The sequence below is a fragment of the Saccharomyces mikatae genome (genome assembly GCF_947241705.1).
Source record: "Saccharomyces mikatae IFO 1815 strain IFO1815 genome assembly, chromosome: 5".
NCBI classification, from domain to species: Eukaryota; Fungi; Ascomycota; class Saccharomycetes; order Saccharomycetales; family Saccharomycetaceae; genus Saccharomyces; species Saccharomyces mikatae.
Window position 1 is genome coordinate 153523 of NC_079260.1, and position 24007 is coordinate 177529.

General features: G+C 36.1%; 12 protein-coding genes and 3 non-coding genes across 15 annotated transcripts; 9 read left to right on the top strand and 6 right to left on the bottom strand.

Moving 5' to 3' along the window:
• Positions 1 to 217: 217 nt before the first annotated feature.
• Positions 218 to 289, bottom strand: Smki_5.trna4Q. The gene has a single exon. It is a non-coding gene; the product is annotated as a tRNA-Gln (tRNA).
• Positions 290 to 1119: 830 nt separating this feature from the next.
• On the top strand, positions 1120 to 1884 carry UBC8 (E2 ubiquitin-conjugating protein UBC8; the record flags this gene model as incomplete). Its single annotated transcript, XM_056221817.1, has 2 exons — positions 1120 to 1124; positions 1242 to 1884. 2 exons carry the CDS (start codon positions 1120 to 1122, stop codon positions 1882 to 1884), a joined length of 648 nt encoding a protein of 215 aa, XP_056081570.1.
• A 529-nt stretch (positions 1885 to 2413) lies between these two features.
• Positions 2414 to 4528, top strand: GLC3 (1,4-alpha-glucan branching enzyme; the record flags this gene model as incomplete). Its single annotated transcript, XM_056221818.1, has 1 exon — positions 2414 to 4528. One exon carries the CDS (start codon positions 2414 to 2416, stop codon positions 4526 to 4528), a length of 2115 nt encoding a protein of 704 aa, XP_056081571.1.
• A 194-nt stretch (positions 4529 to 4722) lies between these two features.
• Smki_5.trna5K lies at positions 4723 to 4795 on the bottom strand. Its single transcript has one exon. It is a non-coding gene; the product is annotated as a tRNA-Lys (tRNA).
• A 1345-nt stretch (positions 4796 to 6140) lies between these two features.
• On the top strand, positions 6141 to 6212 carry Smki_5.trna6R. The gene has a single exon. It is a non-coding gene; the product is annotated as a tRNA-Arg (tRNA).
• Positions 6213 to 6374: 162 nt separating this feature from the next.
• On the bottom strand, positions 6375 to 7220 carry GCN4 (amino acid starvation-responsive transcription factor GCN4; the record flags this gene model as incomplete). Its single annotated transcript, XM_056221819.1, has 1 exon — positions 6375 to 7220. The coding sequence occupies one exon, from the start codon at positions 7218 to 7220 to the stop codon at positions 6375 to 6377; it is 846 nt and encodes a 281-aa protein (XP_056081572.1).
• A 766-nt stretch (positions 7221 to 7986) lies between these two features.
• On the top strand, positions 7987 to 8142 carry SMKI05G0690 (uncharacterized protein; the record flags this gene model as incomplete). The annotated part of the gene is made up of 1 exon (XM_056221821.1): positions 7987 to 8142. One exon carries the CDS (start codon positions 7987 to 7989, stop codon positions 8140 to 8142), a length of 156 nt encoding a protein of 51 aa, XP_056081573.1.
• Positions 8143 to 9333: 1191 nt separating this feature from the next.
• Positions 9334 to 11379, top strand: MIT1 (Mit1p; the record flags this gene model as incomplete). The annotated part of the gene is made up of 1 exon (XM_056221822.1): positions 9334 to 11379. One exon carries the CDS (start codon positions 9334 to 9336, stop codon positions 11377 to 11379), a length of 2046 nt encoding a protein of 681 aa, XP_056081574.1.
• Positions 11380 to 11810: 431 nt separating this feature from the next.
• Positions 11811 to 12827, top strand: YEA6 (NAD+ transporter; the record flags this gene model as incomplete). Its single annotated transcript, XM_056221823.1, has 1 exon — positions 11811 to 12827. The coding sequence occupies one exon, from the start codon at positions 11811 to 11813 to the stop codon at positions 12825 to 12827; it is 1017 nt and encodes a 338-aa protein (XP_056081575.1).
• Positions 12828 to 13245: 418 nt separating this feature from the next.
• Positions 13246 to 14121, bottom strand: VAB2 (Vab2p; the record flags this gene model as incomplete). Its single annotated transcript, XM_056221824.1, has 1 exon — positions 13246 to 14121. One exon carries the CDS (start codon positions 14119 to 14121, stop codon positions 13246 to 13248), a length of 876 nt encoding a protein of 291 aa, XP_056081576.1.
• Positions 14122 to 14326: 205 nt separating this feature from the next.
• Positions 14327 to 15355, top strand: YEA4 (Yea4p; the record flags this gene model as incomplete). The annotated part of the gene is made up of 1 exon (XM_056221825.1): positions 14327 to 15355. One exon carries the CDS (start codon positions 14327 to 14329, stop codon positions 15353 to 15355), a length of 1029 nt encoding a protein of 342 aa, XP_056081577.1.
• A 211-nt stretch (positions 15356 to 15566) lies between these two features.
• On the top strand, positions 15567 to 16001 carry GIM4 (tubulin-binding prefolding complex subunit GIM4; the record flags this gene model as incomplete). Its single annotated transcript, XM_056221826.1, has 2 exons — positions 15567 to 15585; positions 15685 to 16001. The coding sequence occupies 2 exons, from the start codon at positions 15567 to 15569 to the stop codon at positions 15999 to 16001; spliced, it is 336 nt and encodes a 111-aa protein (XP_056081578.1).
• A 124-nt stretch (positions 16002 to 16125) lies between these two features.
• On the bottom strand, positions 16126 to 17418 carry WBP1 (dolichyl-diphosphooligosaccharide-protein glycotransferase; the record flags this gene model as incomplete). Its single annotated transcript, XM_056221827.1, has 1 exon — positions 16126 to 17418. The coding sequence occupies one exon, from the start codon at positions 17416 to 17418 to the stop codon at positions 16126 to 16128; it is 1293 nt and encodes a 430-aa protein (XP_056081579.1).
• A 289-nt stretch (positions 17419 to 17707) lies between these two features.
• IRC22 (Irc22p) lies at positions 17708 to 18382 on the bottom strand (the record flags this gene model as incomplete). Its single annotated transcript, XM_056221828.1, has 1 exon — positions 17708 to 18382. The coding sequence occupies one exon, from the start codon at positions 18380 to 18382 to the stop codon at positions 17708 to 17710; it is 675 nt and encodes a 224-aa protein (XP_056081580.1).
• A 2637-nt stretch (positions 18383 to 21019) lies between these two features.
• MNN1 (alpha-1,3-mannosyltransferase MNN1) lies at positions 21020 to 23308 on the top strand (the record flags this gene model as incomplete). Its single annotated transcript, XM_056221829.1, has 1 exon — positions 21020 to 23308. One exon carries the CDS (start codon positions 21020 to 21022, stop codon positions 23306 to 23308), a length of 2289 nt encoding a protein of 762 aa, XP_056081581.1.
• Positions 23309 to 24007: the final 699 nt, after the last annotated feature.

Genomic DNA, 24007 nt, shown 5'->3' on the forward strand with positions numbered 1-24007 from the left:
CAATGTCAACTATAATGAGGCAATTTCAAAAGAAGAAAGACATAATGGGGGAAAGAAAGATAACATGTATAAATGAATCTTAGATAGAATCTATATCATTGTTTTTAGGCTATATTGTAATAAAAATCGCAATCGAGAATAATCTTTCTCTCTCCTTCTGGTATTATAAAGTTAAAAAGAATAGAGACGAGCCCATAAATCCCTGGTGGACAAAAATAGGTCTTACCCGGATTCGAACCGGGGTTGTCCGGATCAAAACCGAAAGTGATAACCACTACACTATAAAACCTCTTAATTATGTAAAAGAGGCTCAATTCAGTGTACTTTACCTAATATACCTAATAAGAATACTTTCAGTTTCAGATGGCGCAATTTACATCCAAAATTCTTTATACAGTAGATTCCAGTCACCTTTTTCTCGCTATATGTAACTTTGTGTCCACTGATGAAAGTATAAAAGTAAGAAAAATTGGAACTTTGAGATAATTAATGGGATTCCATCATTGATAAAGGCAATATTATTAAGTATACAGGATATACTAGAAGATTTCCTCGAGGGTACAGGTGTCCAAAAGTGGAAATTAGTAGTCCTACATAATAATATGCCTACTCCTTTTTTTCTTTTTGTATGTTTTCATCCATTATCCTATTTCATTATTAATCCTTGCGTTTCCTACTAACTTTCACGATCATTTTCTCACTATTTATGTCATCTCCTTAAACGGTGTATGATGATAACTAGAAGTGTGAGTACTACTCAAAGACAGTAGTTAGTCTTTATTCAGGTAGCTTCAACATCTGTGCAAGTTCCTAGGCATGATCGTGAAGATAATCTCATTCTTGAGTTATCCTTGCAAGACATCTATCATTTAGGCTTTAAAAATCGGGTAACCGCCCCGGAGCAGTGGATGTAAAAAAGGGTGAGCACCGTAAACCCAACTATACGTTTTAGACATACTATCAAAGTGAAGCTTCTGATAGATTTTCCAGTTTGCCACATTTAGTACATAGTGTAATTTCTACATTAGAGATAGTATTTGGATAGAATTTAGAACGCAAGACTAGAATTCTAGGAGTATTTTATAAGGCACATCGTAAAAAAGAAACGAATTAGGAAAGATGAGGTATGTTCGATAAGATGCATATGTGTATATCACCATTTCCAAAGAATTTGTGATAGAATGAGGATCACTAACAAAAGAACGTCAACGAACTTCAAAGGCACAACGTGAATGAAACAGTAGCTCTAAAAGAAGGATCGAGACGGATGTTATGAAACTCTTGATGAGTGATCATCAGGTGGACTTAATCAATGATAGCATGCAAGAATTTCATGTAAAATTCTTGGGACCAAAGGACACACCGTATGAAAATGGTGTTTGGAGGCTACATGTGGAACTACCTGATAACTATCCGTACAAGTCACCAAGCATAGGGTTCGTCAATAAGATATTTCACCCTAATATTGACATCGCGTCTGGGTCTATATGCTTGGACGTAATTAATTCTACATGGTCTCCTCTATATGATTTAATAAATATAGTGGAGTGGATGATACCGGGCTTGTTGAAGGAACCCAACGGTAGTGATCCCTTAAATAACGAAGCTGCCACACTACAATTACGAGATAAAAAACTGTATGAGGAAAAGATAAAAGAGTATATAGACAAGTATGCCACAAAGGAAAAGTACGAACAGATGTTTGGTGCGGATGATGATAACGACGATATTGATAGCGATGGTGACTTACAAGAGGACAGTTCCGATGAAGATATGGATGACACTGGTGTTTCCAGTGGCGGTGATAGCGTGGATGAGTTAAGTGAGGATCTGAGTGACATCGATGTCAGTGATGACGATGAAAACGACGAAGTTGCAGTCTAGTATACTCAAGTACATATGTATGTATGTATGTATATAAAGAAGTATACCACAAGTACAAGTATAAATACAAATAACACCAGAAAGATACCTTTATAGACCACTACCACCGGAATAGCGTTTTATGATATAGATGTCCCTTTGGTTCCTGAAACCTTGAACTCTTGAGCCTGACACCTAAGGGGAAGCTATTTCAAGTCAATATTGTACTAAGAAAGCAATACTGTCTTTTATTTGAATAAACTCCCACTATCCTTTCCGCACCACCCCTCTTTGCCTACATTACGGCATCATCTTTCCCCGCGTCCTCGTGGGGGCCAAATAAGGTTAGTTCAAGGGGCTGTTGGAATAGTCGAAGTAGTCGAGGCAAATGACACCAGCAAACAAGGAAGTGAGACGCTTTCTATTTTGCAGTAAGGGTGTGTGGCTATGGTATATAAAGGAGCGGACTTTTCTTACCTTCTCTTCGATTATAACTTGTTACCACCGTTTAAAAACACTAAATTCAGCATAAGAAACTGTTAAAATTATTATGTACAACATTCCTGATAATGTCAAAGGGGCAGTCGAATTCGACCCGTGGTTAAAACCGTTTGCTGACGTGCTTTCTGAAAGAAGATATCTAGCTGACAAGTGGTCATATGACATCACGCATGCTACGCCTGATGGTTCGTACCAGTCGCTCAGTAAATTTGCCAGAGATTCATATAGCTCATATGGTTTGCATGCCAACCCGGAGACCAAAGAGATTACTTATAAAGAATGGGCACCTAATGCTAAACGTGCATTTTTAGTAGGAGATTTCAATAACTGGGATACCAGCTCTCATGAGCTTAAGAACAAGGATGAATTCGGAAACTTCACAATCACCATCTGTCCCTTACCGAATGGTGACTTCGCCATTCCTCATGATTCTAAGATCAAGGTTATGTTTGTTTTACCAGATGGTTCTCAGATCTTTCGCTTACCGGCATGGATTACAAGAGCCACTCAGCCTTCTAAGGAGACTTCTAAACAATTTGGACCTGCGTATGAAGGCAGATTTTGGAATCCAGAAAATCCTTACAAATTTATCAATGCGAGACCAAAGTTCAGTGAATCTGTGGATTCATTAAGAATATATGAAGCACACGTCGGTATTTCCAGCCCAGAACCAAAGATAACTACGTATAAGGAGTTTACTGAGAAAGTTTTACCAAGGATCAAATATCTTGGCTACGATGCTATTCAACTAATGGCTATTATGGAACATGCCTATTATGCATCATTTGGTTATCAGGTGACCAATTTTTTTGCGGCAAGCTCTCGTTTCGGTACCCCTGAGGATTTGAAGGAGCTAATTGATACCGCACATGGCATGGGTATTCTAGTTCTATTGGATGTCGTTCATAGTCATGCTTCCAAAAATGTTGAAGATGGTTTAAATATGTTTGATGGCTCTGATCATCAATACTTCCATTCTATAAGCTCCGGTAGGGGTGAACACCCATTATGGGATTCCAGGCTTTTTAATTACGGTAAATTTGAAGTACAGCGATTCCTATTGGCAAACCTGGCGTTTTATATTGATGTTTATAAGTTTGACGGGTTCAGATTTGATGGTGTTACTTCAATGCTATATGTGCACCATGGTGTTGGTGCAGGCGGATCTTTTAGCGGTGATTATAATGAATATCTGTCTCGTGACAGATCCTTTGTTGATCATGAGGCTTTAGCGTATTTGATGTTAGCGAACGATTTGGTTCACGAAATGCTGCCCGAGTTAGCTGTGACTGTTGCAGAGGACGTATCTGGATATCCGACTTTATGCTTACCTCGCTCCATTGGCGGTACTGGTTTCGACTATAGACTAGCAATGGCCTTACCTGATATGTGGATTAAGTTGATTAAGGAGAAAAAAGATGATGAATGGGAGATGGGAAGTATTGTTTACACTTTAACTAATAGACGCTACGGTGAAAAAGTCGTTGCATATTGTGAATCTCACGATCAAGCTTTAGTTGGTGACAAGACTTTGGCTTTTTGGTTAATGGATGCCGCAATGTACACTGATATGACAGTATTGAAGGAACCTTCGATTGTTATTGACCGTGGTATTGCCCTACACAAGATGATTAGATTGATTACTCATTCGTTGGGCGGCGAGGCTTATTTGAATTTCGAAGGTAATGAGTTCGGTCACCCAGAATGGTTAGATTTTCCCAATGCTAATAACGGTGATAGTTATAAGTATGCTCGCAGACAGTTTAATTTGGCTGACGATCCTTTGCTACGCTACCAGAATTTGAATGAGTTTGATAGATCAATGCAACTATGTGAGAAAAAACATAAATGGTTGAACACGGAGCAAGCTTATGTTTCTTTGAAACATGAAGGCGACAAAATGATTGTGTTTGAAAGAAATAATCTATTGTTCATTTTCAACTTCCATCCCACAAATAGTTATAGCGATTATAGAGTTGGTGTCGAAAAAGCTGGTACTTATCACATCGTGCTGAATTCAGATCGGGCTGAATTTGGCGGGCATAACAGAATCAACGAAAGTTCTGAATTCTTTACTACAGACTTGGAATGGAATGACAGAAAAAACTTCCTCCAGGTTTATGTTCCTAGCAGAGTTGCTTTGGTTCTTGCCTTGAAAGAATGAGCTCTATATTTCACTTTTAATAACAAAGAATAAAATTCGATGACTTAGTTATTCTCCCTTTATATACGCGTACATACTTAAACATGCACAATAGGAAAAAAAAAATAAGAGTCTTTCAAGACTCAAGAAATGGCTCCGGTAAATATCAGAACAAGGTGTAATATCACAGATTTTTTGGCTGTATGGCAAAAAATAGCCCTGTAGGGGGCTCGAACCCCTAACCTTATGATTAAGAGTCATACGCGCTACCGATTGCGCCAACAAGGCTCTTTTCTTAAAGGAATGGTAAGGTTGAAACAGTATAGGACATATTAGCAGAGACGACTATGTTGTAAATGAAACATCAGAAATTACTTAAAAAGGTAATCGCTAATTGTTGGAATAAGTGATTACTACTATACATTTATTCATATAAATTGTTGTAGTTGATGACGAACATTCTTTAACATGATACTAATGATGTTGAGTAATGTTGTAATATAAATCAACTATCATCTACTAACTAGTAGTCATATTACTAGTATATTATCATATACGGTGTTAGAAGATGACGCAAATGATGAGATATAGTCATCTAAACTAGTGGAAGCTGAAACGCAAGGATTGATAATGTAATAGGATCAATGAATAAGAACATATAAAACGATGATAATAATGTTTATAGAATTGTGTAGAATTGCAGATTCCCTTTTATGGATTCCTAAATCCCTGAGGAGAACTTCTAGTATATCTACATACTTATGTTGGAATGAAAATCAACTATCGTCTATCAACTAGTAGTCATACTACTAGTACATTATCATATACGGTGTTATAAGATGACATAAGTTATGAGAAGCGGTCATCGAAATAAGTGGAAGCTGAAATGCAAGGATTGATAATGTAATAGGATAATGACTGACAAATATAAAATGACAATAAAAGCATATACAGAATTATGTAGAATTACGAGTTCCATTTATTGGATTCCTATATCCTCGAGGAGAACTTCTAGTATATCTACATACCTAATATTATTGCCTTTATCAACAATGGAATCCCAACAATCATCTCAAAATTCGCCAATCTCTCAACTTAATATTATTGCCTTATAAAAAATGGAATCCCAACAATTACATCAAACTCCACTATTATCTCAAGTAAATTAATACTAACATTCTTATGGTGATACCAATTTAAATGGAGTAGGGAAGTTCTAATTATAGAATTTCCTGCACTAATAAGATAAAGATCTATTAATTGTCCAGAACTTAGTATATAAGAAGATGAGTTAACACTAAATTCTTATCATCAACACTCTGATTTATGTCTGAACCTTTTGGTTTAATACACCCAATCAGCGTGTGTTTTATATACCTCTCTTATATAGATTAAGAAGGAACGACTATTCTTAATTATTACAACTTACTAAACTACTAATTATCAACAAAATCTTTATCTCATTACTGCAGTAAATTCTATTATTAGAATTTTTCTACTCCAATTTATACGAATAGATGTATAGTAGTAATCCCCTATCCCAACAATTCATATGTTTTTTATGAACGTTTAGAATAATATATTGACATACTGAGGTATTAAATTCTAAGACTCATCGTTTACAATTGAAACTGCTCGCGTGGCGTAATGGCAACGCGTCTGACTTCTAATCAGAAGATTATGGGTTCGACCCCCATCGTGAGTGCTGTTTACTTTTTAACTTTTTGCTTTCCTTGCAAGCCCCCTAAGTATAGGGATGTCTATATTTAAATGTGTTATTTAGGTGGCATGAAAAAGTTAAATTCTTAAAGTTTAAGTATATATTTTTGATATACACGAGAATGACATAAAATATAAAAAAATGAAATCAGCTTTCGCCAACTAATTTCTTCAATCTGGCAACTTCATTTTCCAAGTGGTAGTTTTTCGAAAGTAATTCTTCAACCTTGTCTTCAAGTTGCTTCATTCTTTGCAACTTTCTTGCACGAGAACGTCTTGCAGCTTCAGTGTTTCTAGCACGTTTCAGAGCAGCAGGGTCGCTAGATTCAGGCACAATCGGAGAAAGTGGAATTGAACGTTGCTTACGGTTATAAGCTACGACACCCAAATGATCTAGTCTCGATTTGTCATCCTTCATATCATGATGAGATTTCTTAACGACTGAATTCAGTTTCTTAACCTTCTTTACCTGGCTCAATTTTGCATCCTCTAATACAGGAGTAGGCAAAAAAGAAGTTGTCGATACCTCTAAATTAGAAGGTGCCAAAGAGACTTCTTCGGTGGATTCAATTGCCTTGTCAGCTAATGAAACATCGTCAGTGGTAACGGGAATATCATTGTCGAACAAAGAAGTCCATTCTTTAGAGTTGTCTTCTAGGTTTTCATACTCAAACATTGGAGTTGAATCGGTGCTTGATGAAAAGAAAGATTCTACCACAGCGGCATCCAACTCTGGAATTGGTAGAGCGGCCTTAGTGTCAGAAACAGTTGCAGTATGTGGCAACGCAAAATCAAAATCAAGATTGGAAGAAGTATCCTGCTTAATTATTGGATCTTCTTCTGTCTTGATAAATTTATCAAAAATCAACTGCCCAACAACAGGTCTGGCGGTAGAAGTGGAAGTAGAAGTATTTTCGTTGGTGGGTTTAGACCCCCCCAATGGTGAGAAACTCACTGGATTCAAAGCGAATAAACTTGGCTGATATTCGGACATTTTATTTGTATTTAATTTATTTTCTTGAGCGGACAAATTGGTAAACAAAACTTTAGTGATAATAGTAATTTAATTTAATGATAGTATAGGGAAATTTTTATTCGGGAAGTAAACCTGGATAATTTGATAGAAATATAACCGTTACGGAAACATCTTGAGTGAGTAAAATTCTACGGGTACATGATAGCAATTAGTAACAAAACAAATAACTCTTAAAAAAACTGACAGTTTTCAAAAAAAGTAAGGGACTTTAATTAATAAAGGAAAAAATAAAATTTTTCTTTTAATATTTAACAACACATTTCTCTTAATATTTCTTAATAATAATCTACTTTAAAACAAAATACAATTGGTTTAGCAAGCCATTTTTCAATGATCTTTAATTTCTGTAATACGATACTGATAATAACTTAATAAACGGAACTAAAATAATATTTTGTTTTGATTGCGAAGTAGATGAGTGAGCTGTGTAGCTGGTGGGTTGTAAGATTCGCTAGTAAAACTGATGGGCAAAAAAATTGAGATGGGGAGGAAAACTATCCGGTGATGTGTGTTGTTTTGTTTTGTTTTGTTTGTATTGCGTATTGTATTATAAAACAAGATTTATCTAATATATAAAATAGAAAAGAAAAAACAGACGAGCCAAAACGTCTTTAAAGAAGAAGCGAAAGTTTCGGAATATTAATGAAGAGAATGAAGTATTTATCTATTCTATTTGAACTCGGAATTTTTTCTTTTTTTTTTTTTTCGTTCAAAGAATGTGATCATGTACTTTATTCCCCGAAGTTCTTCAAAAGCGTTTCGATTTAATTGGCTGGAGATTGGAGTTTGGAGAGGCGGTGCGCATATGTCAAGAAAAGCATTGGCGATGTCCGAAAAGACAATAACTATTACAAGATGCCGGTGGTGTTCGGCATTGTAAAAGGTATGGGTGTATTGTCGCGTCTGTGTATGGGGTAAGGGGAATCACCGATTGTTTCACCGGTAGTAATGTACGGCGACTTTTTTTTTTTTAGCGATCGGTTATTATGTCGTGAATCTACTCATCAATAATATTGTTATATCACATCGTAAGTTTAGTTTGCAACTCATGGATGGTGGCAAAGAGATAGCGCCACTGGTTGTTCGTAAACTTTGATTGGCAACATAGTGAGCAAGGTAGCGTGTGGTTACACCCCACGCTTGTTGGATCCTACGGGCCACATTAGACATCTTGCGTGGGATATATTTTGAGTGTGTTGAGCTAGCCAAGTTAGCTGTCTTGAAAACGAAGCAGAAGACATAGGAAGATCCTTAACGTACGCAGTAATCTATTCAGCACACCAGGCGAGGTAAAATTTTTGCGTTTTTTTTCCGGCAATCCCCTCTATTTCAAATGTGTGGGTGGAGGGCGTAGTTTTTGCTTATTTTTCCCCATTTACGTAATCCCGCAGGTCGGTTTTCCTTTACATTCCTTCTTTTTAACGTTTAAAGTTCGTTAACAAGGTGAAAAATAGCGCATCTTTCTCCTTTTCCACCGGCAACTGTAACTGTAATTTTGTAAGTGTAATTGTAATTCTAACTGTAATTCGAACGCGAATTCTTCCCTCACTCTTGTTGGTTCTATTATCTTTTCTTTCGCATGTGTACTGTTATGTGCCGTTAGTTTCAATTCGGTTGATGCTTCTTCTACTTATTATTATCCCTTTCTTGGTGTGTTGTCCCACAACTCAAAACCTCGTTGCTGCATCTAGTTTAAATTTAAACTAGAAGGTAGCTTGTAAGGAAGTTATTTGGTTTGTTTGTATTTTTCGTTTCCCGACCGTTTTCCTTCCATTTCTGTTTTCGAACCCTTTTATTTTTTATCTGTGGTTTAAACAGCCTGTCACCAGTAGCCTTTTGATTGTTTGTTTGTCTTTTTTAAGATTATCAATTTTATTCAAATCTCTTCTTAACCATTAATAATTTAGCCTATCTTTTCTTCCCTTTTTTTGCTCTACTTTAGCTGTACACCATTTTCCATACTGTGTTTCTAGGATAGAATAAGTATCTGTACTACCTCACCTTTCCTACCATCCTCTTTTCCACCTAATCACACATTACAACTAAACACAAGATCAACGAAAATTTCTAAATGGATATCGAGCCTACTTTTAAAGGGTACATTGAAGATGAAGATGACGCTTTGCTTATTCTCCAAGCGACTTTGGACGGTAAGTTGAAACATATACCAAGAAGGCCTTATGAAATTGAAAGACCTTATTTGATTGTATCCGGCAGCATATTCGTTTTCATTGAAGAAATATCAGGGATCAAGAGATGGACTGACGGCGTTTCCTGGTCTCCATCGAGAATATCAGGCAAGTTTTTGATATACAAAGAGCTCGACAAGGAAAACACCAATTCTAATGCTAATATTACTGTTAATGCTGGTGTTACTGCCAATGCTAATGCTAGTTCTAATTCTAATTCTAATGCTAGTGCTAGTGCTAATGCTAATGCGACTTCGAGTGGTAATACAGATTCTTCCGTCATTCCGAATGGGACTTCCGGTGTAAGGAATAATTCTTCATCGAAGATCAAGCTACCTCCTTTGAAGAATCATCAATTTGATTTACCGCCCACTATGAATCATTCAAGTTTTGAATCAGAACAAGACTCCTCTGTTTCTCCATCAAACCGTTCGAATCTACCACTGAAATATACCGGTTTAGTGAAAAAGACAATATCAGTGAAGTTGAAGAGACCTCCATTTAATTCCATTGAGAATTTACATATTGTCTCCTATTATTCTGTAAAAGATATAAAACAAAACTGTTTACTCACCCCTAAAACTTCTCCTTTTTTGAAAGATATAAGACCTTCACAGGAACTGATTGTTGCCATGGAAAACACAACTTTGGGTAATGTGAAAAATAATTCCGTCACCAATGGGAACAGTTCTAATAATATAAACAATAAGAGCAACTCTTCAACTCCCCTAAATGCTGTTATTTCCACAAATAATAATAGTACTAATATAAGTGCTGCTGGCAGTAACCAATTTACTAGTGCAAACAAAAATTATTATTATAAAAATGATGAAAGCTCTGGCTACCCGATCACTCAATTTGCTCCCGCGTTGCCATCAACAACTTTAATGTATACAACCAATACGCCTTATATCACTCAATCACCTGATAATACTAACAATACTGGTATGAATGCACATACTAATAATAATACTAATAGCAATAGTAACAATAACAGTAATAGCAGTAATAATAATATTAATAATAATAATAATAATAATAATAATAATTTTAATAACAACACAGGGAACAATAATAATCCAAATAGATTTCCCAATGGCTCCTTTGCTTATAACACTACTGGTGACTTCATTAATCCGCCACAACAAGGACAAATTTCTTATCCATTCTATTATACAACCATTCCGATAAGTAATTCCAATTATTATACCACGCAACCCCCAAATCCCGTAGCGAACAATTCAACGAATGATAACCAGAGTTATCCTACTCCTTCGACACAGCACCCTTATTATGGCCATTCTACCGAAAATCAATCAGCATCAGCAACCACGGGCGCTTCTGGCGCTCCTGCTACAACCGAAAATGTGCTACCCATGTCCAATATGCAGCCACTACTCCACCAGGCCAATAATAATGCAAACTCTGCTTCTTCTGCAGCTCCCTATCCGGTGTATTCTATGAACGTCAATGTTCCTTATTACAATTCCTCTACTTCTGCATACAAAAGAGTACAAGAAAATACTACTACAAATTCAAACGCGGAACCATCTGGAGCTACAAGCGCAAATTCAGGTGCTATACTATCAAATCCTGCATATGCTAACTCTCAACAATATACCCCATCGCAGGTGTATTACCAAGGGTTCCCCCAGTATGCTATGGCCAGTGCTCAGAATTCATCGATATATCAACATCAACACTCTTTGCCCACAGTGTATCCAATAACAACGTCTCAACAGAATATAATAAACTCTAGTCACGTTTTGAATACCATTGGATCTGATCCTCAACATCATCATTATCAGCAAGATGCTAACGATCATAAGAATTTTGCCATGGGACATAGTAACAACAACATCTTGAATATCACTAATAGTGATACGATGAACAACCTCAATACAAACGCTTCAACTACCACACAATAAGTCAATATATTTTAAAAAGTACTTCGATTTTCTTCTTTTCTTTTCCCTGTCTTAAGCATTGGGTTTACTCATGAAAATGAAATCATTTTTCCATTTATAATTTTTTATATATACTTGCTTCTTTACGTAATCATGCCTTTAATTTCATTTCATTTATCTATGGATAAATTTGTAACTGTTTGACAGCATAAATTACTTTTTCTGACGCAGCTCTTTCTCAGCATTTTTTACGGGAGTTACTTTCGTGTATGATCTATTAAAATGGTGTTAAAAATGACCTCGATACCCCCGCTGGTGGAAAAAGAACTGAAGAAGATAAGCAAATGCGTATATAAGTCAATAAAAATACAATCTGGCGCACACCGAAACAATTATCCTTAGATTTACCTTCACTGTTTGATGAAGAGTGGAGCCCTCACTACTACTATATAATGAATAATGGAGACAACAAATCGATATTAGAAAACTCAAATAATTCGTTACTAGCTAATGAAGATTGTGCAACTCCCACAACACTAGAAGGGTTAAAAAGGAATGCCGACCCTAGAATTGCTGCAATTTCAGGTGCTTTATCTGGTGCACTCTCTGCAATGTTAGTATGTCCTTTTGATGTTGCAAAAACAAGGTTACAAGCACAGGGTCTCCAAAATATGAGCCATCAGAGTCAACATTATACGGGTTTCTTTGGCACATTTGCAACTATTTTCAAAGATGAAGGTGCCGCTGGGCTTTATAAAGGTCTGCAACCAACGGTTTTAGGTTACATTCCTACCTTGATGATTTACTTTTCCGTCTATGACTTCTGTAGAAAATATTCGGTCGATATTTTCCCACATAGTCTATTTCTTTCGAATGCCTCCTCTGCAATTACTGCAGGTGCCATCTCTACGATTGCAACAAATCCGATTTGGGTAGTAAAAACAAGACTTATGCTACAAACAGGCATTGGTGAATATTCCACCCATTATAAAGGTACCATAGATACATTTAAGAAGATAGTTCAACAAGAGGGTATCAAGGCTCTTTATGCTGGTTTAGTACCAGCTCTTTTAGGAATGCTAAACGTCGCCGTTCAATTTCCCCTATATGAAAATTTAAAAATCAGGTTCAAGTATTCAGAATCGACTGACCTGTCAACAGATGTTACAAGCTCAAACTTTCAGAAATTAATATTAGCGTCTATGTTATCTAAAATGGTAGCATCTACAGTGACCTACCCTCACGAAATACTTCGAACGCGAATGCAGTTGAAGTCTGATCTTCCAAATACTGTACAACGTCATCTCCTTCCATTGATTAAAATTACGTATAAGCAAGAGGGTTTCGCTGGATTTTATTCTGGATTTGCTACTAATTTAGTAAGGACAGTACCTTCTGCTGTAGTAACATTGGTGTCGTTTGAATACTCTAAGAAATACCTAGCTGCTTTTTTCAGTCAAGTGGAGTAATAAAAGTACATGGTACAGAATTAACGTTTCAAGAAACAGGACGTTTCGCAATACCTTTCACCAGATAAACTTCATTTCATCTATATACTTTACCTCATCTTAGATTTCGCATAAAGAAAGTTATCTGTTTAAATCTATTATTATGTTATATAATTTAGTAGGAATACTGTTGAATGATATATTCAGAGTTCTCTTGAGAAAGATACGTTAAAACAACTAAACATAAAATGATTTTTTTTGTAAAGAAATGGCATAAGTACTTGTATTTGAAGACAATAATTCGCCCCAATAGTTATTTTATTTAAAAATGCCCTAGGATTGTAATAAACCCGGAAGACTTTCTGATGAAAAGCTGGCTTTTAAGCAGGGACTAAGTCTACTTCATACGTGTAATGACTATCTTACATGCAAGTTAATCTCAAGTCAAAGACATCGAGTTTTCTAAAGGATGTTTGGTGTATGTAAGGCCGTCTGCGCTAATGTTCTCAAAATTAGTTTCAATTGAAGGGCCGCTTCTTTTGTTAATTGTTGGGGGCAGAAATCTTATCGAATTGGATGAGTTGCCATTATGAAATTGAAACGGTGCTAAAGAATCATTTCGTGACTCACATTTCCCACCATAGGTATTTAGGTTATCCGTTCGTAACTCATCCTGTTCCAAAAAAGAAGAAGACAAGTCATCTTCTTGACCACCTGTTGCACCTGTTGCACCTGTTTCATCAGCTTCACCAGCAGCAACAATAGGGTTTGGAGACAACTTACGCAGAAAATCGAAAAGAAGTGGATAGTGGGCTTCATTTATTGAGTCATTCTTAAGTAATTGTGCTTTCTTCGGGAGATTAGCATCCAATGCAACAAAACTGTTAACAATATCTGTAACAGTACCATCGATAGATGTGAGTCGTTCATTTAATGAATCAATCTTTTTTTTAGCATTAGTTAGTAGACGGTCATTTCCGTTAATGCAATTAGTAGAAGCTCTTTGCTTTGAAACATTCCTATAGATATGTTCCACTTTTCTTAAAGATTTTTTAAGTTGAAGTTCAATCAGTTGCATCTGATTGCATTCCTCATCAATATCCTTACTGACAACTTGATAGATGGAAAGAATGTCTTTTTTAACTTGCAGTAACTCATGCTTAGTACTATTGAAAATAGCAGCCTGTGTTAACTTTTTATGAGATGAAAGGGGAGGTAAGCCCTTCAAATCCTCGTAAAAAGAACTGCTCGCGACGGCATCAAACTCTATTTTTGGCTTCCATTTTAGTATACTTTTAGTCAAATCTGCCACCATATTGCACGCTTTCCTACTCTTCCTATTGATTCGACTAGGCCGTGCATTAAAATTATTCCTTGTGCATTGTCATATTTTAAGGAAAACAATCGCTCCGGACAACGAAAGTGAAAATAATCAATACTTGCATATCAAATGAAGAGAAGCTTAAAAAACCCAAATGAAAAGAAAAAGCGACAGCAATAGTATTGCGAGAGTCTAAGAGATGTGGAACTTACTAAAAGCTTTTTTCCTAGTATTTGGGGGCTGCTGTTCCAATGTTATTACTTTTGAAGCATTAATGGACAATAGAACTAGCAGTATTAACAACCTCATTACGTTTTGTCAATTTCTGTTTGTCACATGTCAAGGACTTCCCAGCTTTATAGATTTTCGTCGACCTTTTCCTTACTTTAAGCCTCTGAAAACTCCCCTTCATGTCTATATCGTTTCTGTCTTCTTATTTTATATTTCATCTACGACGAATAATAATGTGTTTAAGTACAATATATCCATCCCAATTCATATTGTTTTCAGATGTTTTGGAACAGTTATAACCATGTTTACATGCTGGCTATTTAATGGTAGGAAATACACAAGGACTCAGATTTCATCAACTTTATTTTTGACCATTGGGGCTATCATTGCCTCATTGTACAAAGATTCCGATTTTCGGTACCAAGATTTGACACTAGAGACGTTAAAAATCAGAAATGACCAACCTGTAGATTCAACGTTCATTTTTGGTATTTGTGTATTAGTACTTTCATCATTCACATCGTCTTTACTTTCTGCATACAATGAGCGCACGTATCAAAAATATGGCAAGCATTGGAAAGAAAATATCTTTTACAGCCACTTGTTATCATTACCCCTCTTTCTATTTAATCAAAAACAGTTAATTTACGAATATCGAGTAATGAGAAACTCTGAAAAAAAAATGTGTTTAAATGTTGGTAGGAAGGTTAAAGTACCGCAAGCAGAAACTTTCCTCTTTTTTAATGTGTTGACCCAATACTTTTGTGTCAAAGGTGTCAATATACTTGCTAGTAAAACGAATGCTCTAACACTTTCAATAACATTACTTCTAAGAAAGTTTATAAGTCTTTTATTGAGTGTCCAAGTTTTCGGTAATGGGCTTTCATATACCGGCTACTTTGGTGTTTCCCTAGTATTTCTTGGTGCCCTGATATACTCCCTTGGATCAATTCGTCCCAGGCTTAGAGATAAAAAGGCGTTAGGGAAGGGACAATAAACGTACGTTATTATTTAAGTTCAGATTAGATTTGTATAGTCTTTAACCATATGTATTCATAACGTTGCAGCGCAAGGTTCGGAGAACTCGCAAAGCGCCGCCGGCGCTTACCATTAACTGGAAAAAAATCTGCTAAAAAACGTGTACATCAACTCGCTAACCTTTAAACCTCATTCAGGATTCGTGAAAGCTGAGAAACAGTATTACGGCAATGGAGCGGAGTAACAACAGTATGCAAAACTTGATTTCATGAATTCTGTATAAACAGCTTTATTCTAGTTTCAAGAAGTTTTATTTTACTAACAACAGTTTATTTTTAAACTTAATAGTCTTTCAATCGAAATATAACGAATACAAACAAATTCTAGAAGATTTGCAAACAAAGATTATAGAGTTGGGTCATGACAAAGATGAACACACTATAGTCCTCAAAACATTGAAAGATGCTGAACCTACAAGAAAATGTTACAGAATGATAGGTGGCGCACTTGTGGAAAGTGATGTTCAAACAAGTTTACCTATTCTTGAAACCAAGAAGGAAAACATAGAAGGTACAATCAATAAAATGAAGGAAACTTTAATACAAACTGCGCAAGAATTTGAGAAATGGAAAAAAGAAAATAAGATCCAAGTTGTTAGAAATTAACCCGGTAATATAAACTTCTTTGATGTACTCATTCGACACGCAATAGTAAAAAGCATGATCAAAGTACAGTTATATATTTATACAAGCGATTTATAAAGGATCATAAATGATGTGAGAACGTACACTAGTTTGTCTTTTTAAATGTCTCAAGTTCCTTACCAACAGAGGAAGTTGTAACAAAAGAAATAACGAAAAAAATCCAGGCTAAGATAACACCACAAACGACGCTGATATAAACCCAGGAATTACTAATTTCCCAACTTCTTGGATATTCATCATTAGCAAGATGACGGATAGCTTTAACATCCTTATCAGTAGTAGACGAAAGGCCAATCTTACGGTAATCAGTAAGGAAAGTAAACACACCGTGACGGTCTGGAAGTACGAATTCACCGGTAGAATAAAACTGGGTTTCAGAGTCATTCCCACTTGGTGACAACGTCAAACGGTAGTATGGATCCACCTGTTTTAATTCAAATTGAATGTCATCAGCAATGTGTGGTAGCCATCTTTCTCCATTCCATTCTGAAAAGCCTATAGAGTATATGACTTTATCCTTGATTTTGTAAGGCTCTTCATCGTAACTAGTACCATCTGCATGTGAGTGAATTGCATGCACACTTTTGATGACGGATTTTTCTTTGAATGTCCATTTTAGTAATTCTGTTGCGAATTCCTGGTTGGCGTCTTGATTTTTGTTCTTTAAGAAATCACTACTGCCAATCCAGACTAAACGGGCATTGTTTGAGTTTTGAAAACCGACTACAAGAAAACCCTGAGATCCGCTTGTCCAAGAGTTACCTTTGCCTTTGTACTCGGTGAAGGATGTTCTTGGAGAATTTAAAATCGGTACGATTTGTTCACGGTTTTCCAATAAAGCTGCTGAGCTTTCCCCAAAAACAAAATGTCCACTTTCTTTGGCGTTGTAAACATGTTTGTTTAGAAGGTGGTCAGAAGAGACAACTAACTCGTCTGGAGAGGATGAGAAATAATCACGAAGGACGTGTCCTTTTGGACTTGGATATATACCCAACTCATTCAAAAATAAACGAATCGTATTTGGAACAGCACCCGGGGAACTCATGCACAAAATATTACCTTCATCTTCAAAGAATTTGATTAACTGATTAACAGGGATTTGTCTACCTAAATTCTTGCCACCTTTGGTAGGAAAAATAATGATATTATCGAATAATCTTTGTTCTTTATCATACAGATCGACAGCGGTGGAAGTACTATTGATTTCCAAATATTCTAATTTGTAATTCTTTTCCTCTAAAACTTTTAGATAGACTGAGTAGTCTTCCAATGGTTCCGTTGATTGGTCGTAAAGAACAAGCGTCTTCGAACTTTGGGTTCCCACAGCCAAAAGTGCCTGGAGAAGAATACAAAAGAAAAAACTCCAAGTGTTGCGCATTCTGGAAAAACTAAGAACAAAAAATCTAAAATCTCACCGTCAGTGATCGTATGAGTGCTCAACTTGACAGTCAAATCAGCGAATACACAACTATCCAAAGGTTTCTGCTTCTTAAGAGACGTGTTTGGTAATTTTCAAGCTTGACTTAGAATAAATGGGTTATGAGGTAACCCGCCCAAAGGATAGTGAAAATAGATTATGGGACATCATTGAAATATAGTATACTCATATATAGATACAGACAATTTAACGCTCCTTACCATAATCAAGAGGTCTCATCTTGTTGGGTTCATTTTTTATATGTTTCTGGCAACCATGATTCATCAACTTTCTTGACAGTAACCTTCTTGGTAGGTCTTTGAGTTGTTCTAGATTTCATATAATAATAACTTATACCTCCGATAATGGCTAAAAAGATGACCTGAACAGATAAAAACTGTGGATTGAAAAAAGAAATAGGTGGACTAATAATTTCGAAAAGGGTTGGTGGTGCTGCTATTCTCATGGTCTCATTTAGCCTAGACGCTAATAAAATTGGAACCAAAAAATACTGTCCCTCAGGTAAATTCAAAGTAACGTCTTGTCCAAATTTCGAAGTTCCGTTAACTTCCATTTCGAAGGGCCCAACATTAGCAGCTGTAATATCCGCTACAGGATATCCATCTGGATAAGTGACAATTGTTCCATTCACACCGACAATGATGATGTTAGTATCTTCCAAATTAGTAACGTTATAAGCCAGTGTAGCGGTATCTTCAGCGTAAAACTCAAGGAATGCATTAAGACCTTCTGGTTCCCTTCCAACGACATCGTATTTCACCTCTATATTGATAGAAGGTGCCGCTACAGCTTCCGCGATTCCATGTTCCTGTTCGATATTGCTGCTATTGTTAGCTATCGTAGCAGTGGAAAGACCACTCAGAACATTCAATAAAGCAAATCCAATTAACCTAAAAAACTTCATATTCGCCAATTATAGTGAGGTGATGGAGAATATTTACCTATGCTATTCTATTAACTGTTCGTGTGTTCCCGTTTTCCATAATTTGCATCTTCATCTAAATATTTTAAGAGCAGGGTAACAAATAACTTACCCGACTACGAAACTAAGTATCTATTGTAACCATAGGAATAAAGCAAAGACATAGGGCCTACTTATAGCATCAAAAGAGCCCAGTTCATGAAAAGAGAAACATAGTTTCTTATCGATAGATATAGCCTTATGATTATCATACGAATTTTATTTAAATATACTGTAAAATGGCACCTTTCTCTATAATGAAATGTCACAACAATTAATGTTGATCGCACTCTGCGACTGCCTATCAGATCTGATTTGCTAGCTATTCTATATTTGGTGAATTTTCGTTATTTACTAAGATTTGTAACTATCGATATTAGCGTTCTTATAGAAACACGACAAGAGCAATGTTATTAGGAAATGGCGTACTATGATCAGAGGGTCAGGTTTCTACTATTAAAGCTTGCTAATTCGCGATTACAAGTGTGTCCAATGTTGCTATAATTTCTTTCTCTTAAAAAATTAAATCCCTAGAATTGATAATATCATCACCCACATTCAGCAACCCTGCATATATCTCTTTATTCTTCGTTATGATTGTTACAGACCGTGAAAAAAACTGCATACACAGAATCAAGATTATCGATATTTCAACTTGAAAAAGAGAGAATATTCGCCTTTTTTTCTAAATTCTCTCATGCTTTCGTCAACACATTAGTTAAAGTTATCTGTCAAGGGAAGTTCAGTAGGAATTTCTCACTCCATAGATAATTTAACTCTCTTAAGTGAGACAACCAACAGAGAACAAGTATTTAAGCTTTGTTTAGTTGGCAAGGAAAAGGGGGAAACTGAAAACATCAGAAGATGACCTATTATCTATTCCTGCACATACGATATCCAGTACCCATGACTACAAGATGAAAGTTCTAAGCAAAAAAAATGGTAATAAATAATCACGTGTAAATTAAAAAACAGTTTAAAATAATATTTTAACATTTTCAAATATTCTTTTTTTTTACTTTTAAAATTATTTGTTAATTATAGAGAGTTGCGACTTCCGAAAAAAAAAAAGAGTTTTCTTGGAAGGATTAATAATATCAGGTAGAGATGTTCAGTCTTATATTTCTTGAAACGTACATCATTTGTGACACAATTTCTAGAGTACTCATGTCCATTTTTAAGCAAGTTATGTTACTTGAGTTTGCGATCTGAAAATTTCTTTGGAAAGAAAGATTTTCTATATTTCAATTAAGCGCCAGATCAAGACGAAAGGTGTTTGAATAAGAAACAACTATCATCTATCGACTAGAGTTCGCACTACTATTATATTATCATACATAGTGCTAGAAGATGACATAAATGTTAGAAACAAGCATCGAATTCGGTGGAAGCCGACACGTAAGGATTGATAGCGTAATAGGATAATAGATGACAATGTAGAAAACCGGAGGAAAGAATAGATATGCTATTGTGTAGACGAATCGATTACCTCTTGTGAATTCCTATAACCTTAGAAAGAACTTTTGATATATTATTCTATACACAAAATAATATGACTCCAATCAATAACGGAATCATAACAACAAACTGATAATCTGCCTGTTTCTCAGAACTGACCCCTGAATAGAAATATAACAGCAATGAAATGCTTGTTCTCTCGGCAGAAAGAGCCCGTCTGATGATTAAAAGTAGAAAATCTAAATTTGGAAGAGCAGCCAAACTATCGAGTGAACGACACAACAAGAGTGTCCTAAATTGGTGGATATATGAAAACAGACAGTTTAGAAACTTTTTCATGATTCAACAATCGTGGTCGAGGATTGAGCAATATATGAGTATAATGAGCGCATACACATGTGGCGACTCTTTTTTCCACCATAGCGGTAGCGCTTTTTTCGCGTCCTAATTAATTCTATTTCTTTTTGCAGCGGATCCGAAAGATGGAATATGCCGTCGTGACCGAATACCACTCTCATTGCTGAAATTAGTAACTATCACGCCAGGTAATAATATAAAAAGTTTTTCTCTGCATAGTGGCGCCTCAGCAGGGAGCTAATGTTTGCAAAAAAAGTGCCTTCGAACTTGCGTGAAATCGCCGCGAAAAGAAGCCAACAAATCACACTTTATGAACCCTGGCTGTCGGACGACTTAATCATGCAAATTCCAGAATGGCCGGACCGCTTGCATGCAACAGATGAAAAGGGCGTGCGAGTTTCCCTTGCTGCATATTTTTAACCTAAATAGGATACAAAACTATCGGCTTATCTTCTAAACACGCTTTTTCAGGATGATGTGCCACTACTGGCATTTATGTCTTAAAATATAATTCGTGAAGGAAATCTGAGGATGGGCTTAGGCCCCTACTGCAAAAGAATCTAACTTTCTGCACTTTGAAGCCTGGAAATTTCTTCTTTGCAAAAACGTTGCATCGGAACAGATAAGGACATATTAAGAAAATATTATAAAAAGTCCCACATAAAAAAGTCATTTGCCAAATAATTTGCAAAATCTTGCTTTTCATTCTGAATGACGTGAACTTGTAATTTTTAAATTGAAATAACAATAATTACTGCGCGTTTGATGTTGGCATTCCGGAGACTTATTTTTAACCGAAGATCTTTCAGATCATGTACTGTACCAATCATAATTGGAAGTTTGCTCATCATTATCGTTCTTTTTCAACCATTTACACACCGAGATAATACACTCATAAAGTCTCTACGGTCAAGCGATGCGAACAATACAAATAAAGGAGAATTGAGAGAAGAAGATCGCAAAGTGCTCATAGAGGCCTTCGGTTCTCCTGAAGTAGATCCAGTGTATAGTGTTCCAGTCTCTCCACTGGAGTTAGTTCCATTTTATGACCACTTTATAGACATGAAAAGAAAATCTAGCTGGTTAATTAATAAAAAGAGTTATTACAAGCATTTCAGCGAGTTAAGCTTGACGGATAGGTGCAAATTTTATTTCCGCACGCTGTACGCATTGGACGATGAATGGACCAATAGTGTTCATAAATTATTGTACAACATTAATGATGCAAAAGAAAATAAACCAGTTAAGGGTCCGGATGGAAACACATTGGATGAAAATTCCGAGAAGCTCTACCACCGAAAGTATGACATGTTTCTAGCATTCGAGAGGATAAGGGCTTATGATAAATGTTTCATGCAAAATAATCCAGTTGATATTCGGGAAATTTTTCCAGGAAGCAACAAAGTGCCAAAAGAAAAGGTTCAATCAAATTTAATCAAAACGTTAAATGCCACATTTCCTGACTATGATACGAAGAACTTCAAGAAATACGACCAATTTGAATTCGAAAAAAGAATGTATCCATTTATAAATAACTTTACCACAGATACTTTCCGTGAAATAATCCCAAAGATTACGTCTCCCTTTGGAGAAGTACTAGAACAAGGTGTATTACCCAAGTTGAACCATAAAACGGGTGAACTGGCCGTGTTCGAATGTGAATATAACCCAACAAAAACCTTCTGGTCAAATTGGAGAGATATGAGCGCTAAAGTAGCCGATCGTGGTATTATACTGAGTTTAGGTCCTAACCAGTTTGCATTAGCCGTTAAGCTTATCGCTGCTCTAAGGTTTCAGGGGAATAAGTTGCCAATTCAGATTGTATACAGAGGAAATGAGCTGTCACAGGAGCTAGTAGACAAACTCATATACGCCGCCAGAAGTCCCGATTTCAAACCAGTGAAAAATAACTATGATAATTCCACTAATGTTCCACAGAATATTTGGTTCCTAGATGTCTCTAATACTATACACCCCAAATGGCGGGATGACTTCGGTAGTTATAAAAGTAAATGGCTGGTAGTTCTTTTCAATCTTTTCCAAGAATTTGTCTTTCTGGACATCGATGCCATTAGTTACCAAGAAATCGATAAGTACTTCGACACGCCGGAATACCAGAAAACAGGGACTGTTTTTTATAGAGAAAGAGCTCTCACAGAAACGCTAGATGGGAGGTGTGTTGCTAGATATGAAACCCTTTTACCTAGAAAGCTTGAATCGAAAAATTTCCAGAACTTACTCACTATTGATCCTGATACTGTTCTCAATAAATGTGATGAGTTATTAACAACAGAGGAGTACATTTTCAAATCTATGTTTCGCCATAAAGGACAACATCAGTTAGAAGCTGGCTTATTTGCTATAGATAAGTCAAAACACGTATTACCTTTAGTGCTCGCCAGTATGATTCATTTGGCTCGTGACACGGGTGGCTGCACTCATGGTGATAAAGAAAATTTTTGGTTAGGGTTCTTGGCTTCAGGCCATCCGTATGCACTACAAGAAGTATATTCCGGGGCCATTGGTGACTATGTAAAGAAAACCGAGTTGGACGGAAAGAGGCAAGAAGCGGCAATCGAAATATGTTCCGGGCAAATAGCTCATATGTCTGTTGACAAGAAAACCTTACTTTGGGTAAATGGTGGGGGAACTTTCTGTAAGCACGAGAGTGCAGCTGAAAAGGACTGGGAAAAAGAAGGCGATATAAGTAAGTTCAAAGAACAATTCAAGACTATAGAAGACATGAAACAGTATTATTATTTAACTCCAATTAGCAGCAAATACGTGATTCTACCTGATCCAAAATCAAAAGATTGGCATAGGGCTTCTCCGGGAGCTTGTCAGGGTTATATATGGTGTGCCACTCACAAGACTCTTCTGAAACCATTTAGTTATAGCGACAGAACTACCCACGGTCAATTAATTTCCCTAGATGATGATCAGCGTCTACTCATTGATTCTGTCAACACTGTCTGGTTGCACGCTAATAAAGACCAAACGAGAGCGTTCACTAAAGATGAGATAAAGGACTTAGAAAATTCGAAACACAAGTAAAGCTAAATTACGTTAGGTTATTTTTCTCGGGTTGTATTAATTGGTAAAAGTCGACGTAAATTATATAAAAAGTAGCATATTGAATGAATGTTATAGTAACAATAAAACAGTAATGTGAGCTTATAGTTGTCTGGAATGGTATGTTTACTATTCTTCATTGCTAGGTTTTGCCTGAAACAGATTTTCTCTGGGTAGGCTTCGAGAACAGTGAGTGACGCACTCTCTATTGAAGTACCCGAAGCGCTTCAGTCTGCAATACTAATAAAATTAATATCACGCTATATATAGTCCTAACTAAACCCAAAGTTCAGCGTGAATGAGACTAATTACACTTTCTTATTCTAGAATTTGGGTACATATTCAATCGCTTTCGATATTGAGGTTTACTTGGTTTTGGTTAAAGTTCTTCAAAAGAGTTCTACTTACTTTTTTTTTTCGACAGATTTCATCTATTACATCTCTTAAAGGAAAGCCACTAGGAGGTGGTTATTGTTTGAAGGTTTAGTTCTTCTTCAAAAGAATTATACTGCATCTCAATACTGTATTGGAAACAACACTTTATTTATTTTGTGATGATACGTTGATCATTATTATAAAATATATTGTAGACGCTTTCTACTATGTATGCAAATTAGCAATAATATATTGGATAATTTATTGCCATGTACTTGATCAATCATTACATACCAACACCATGCA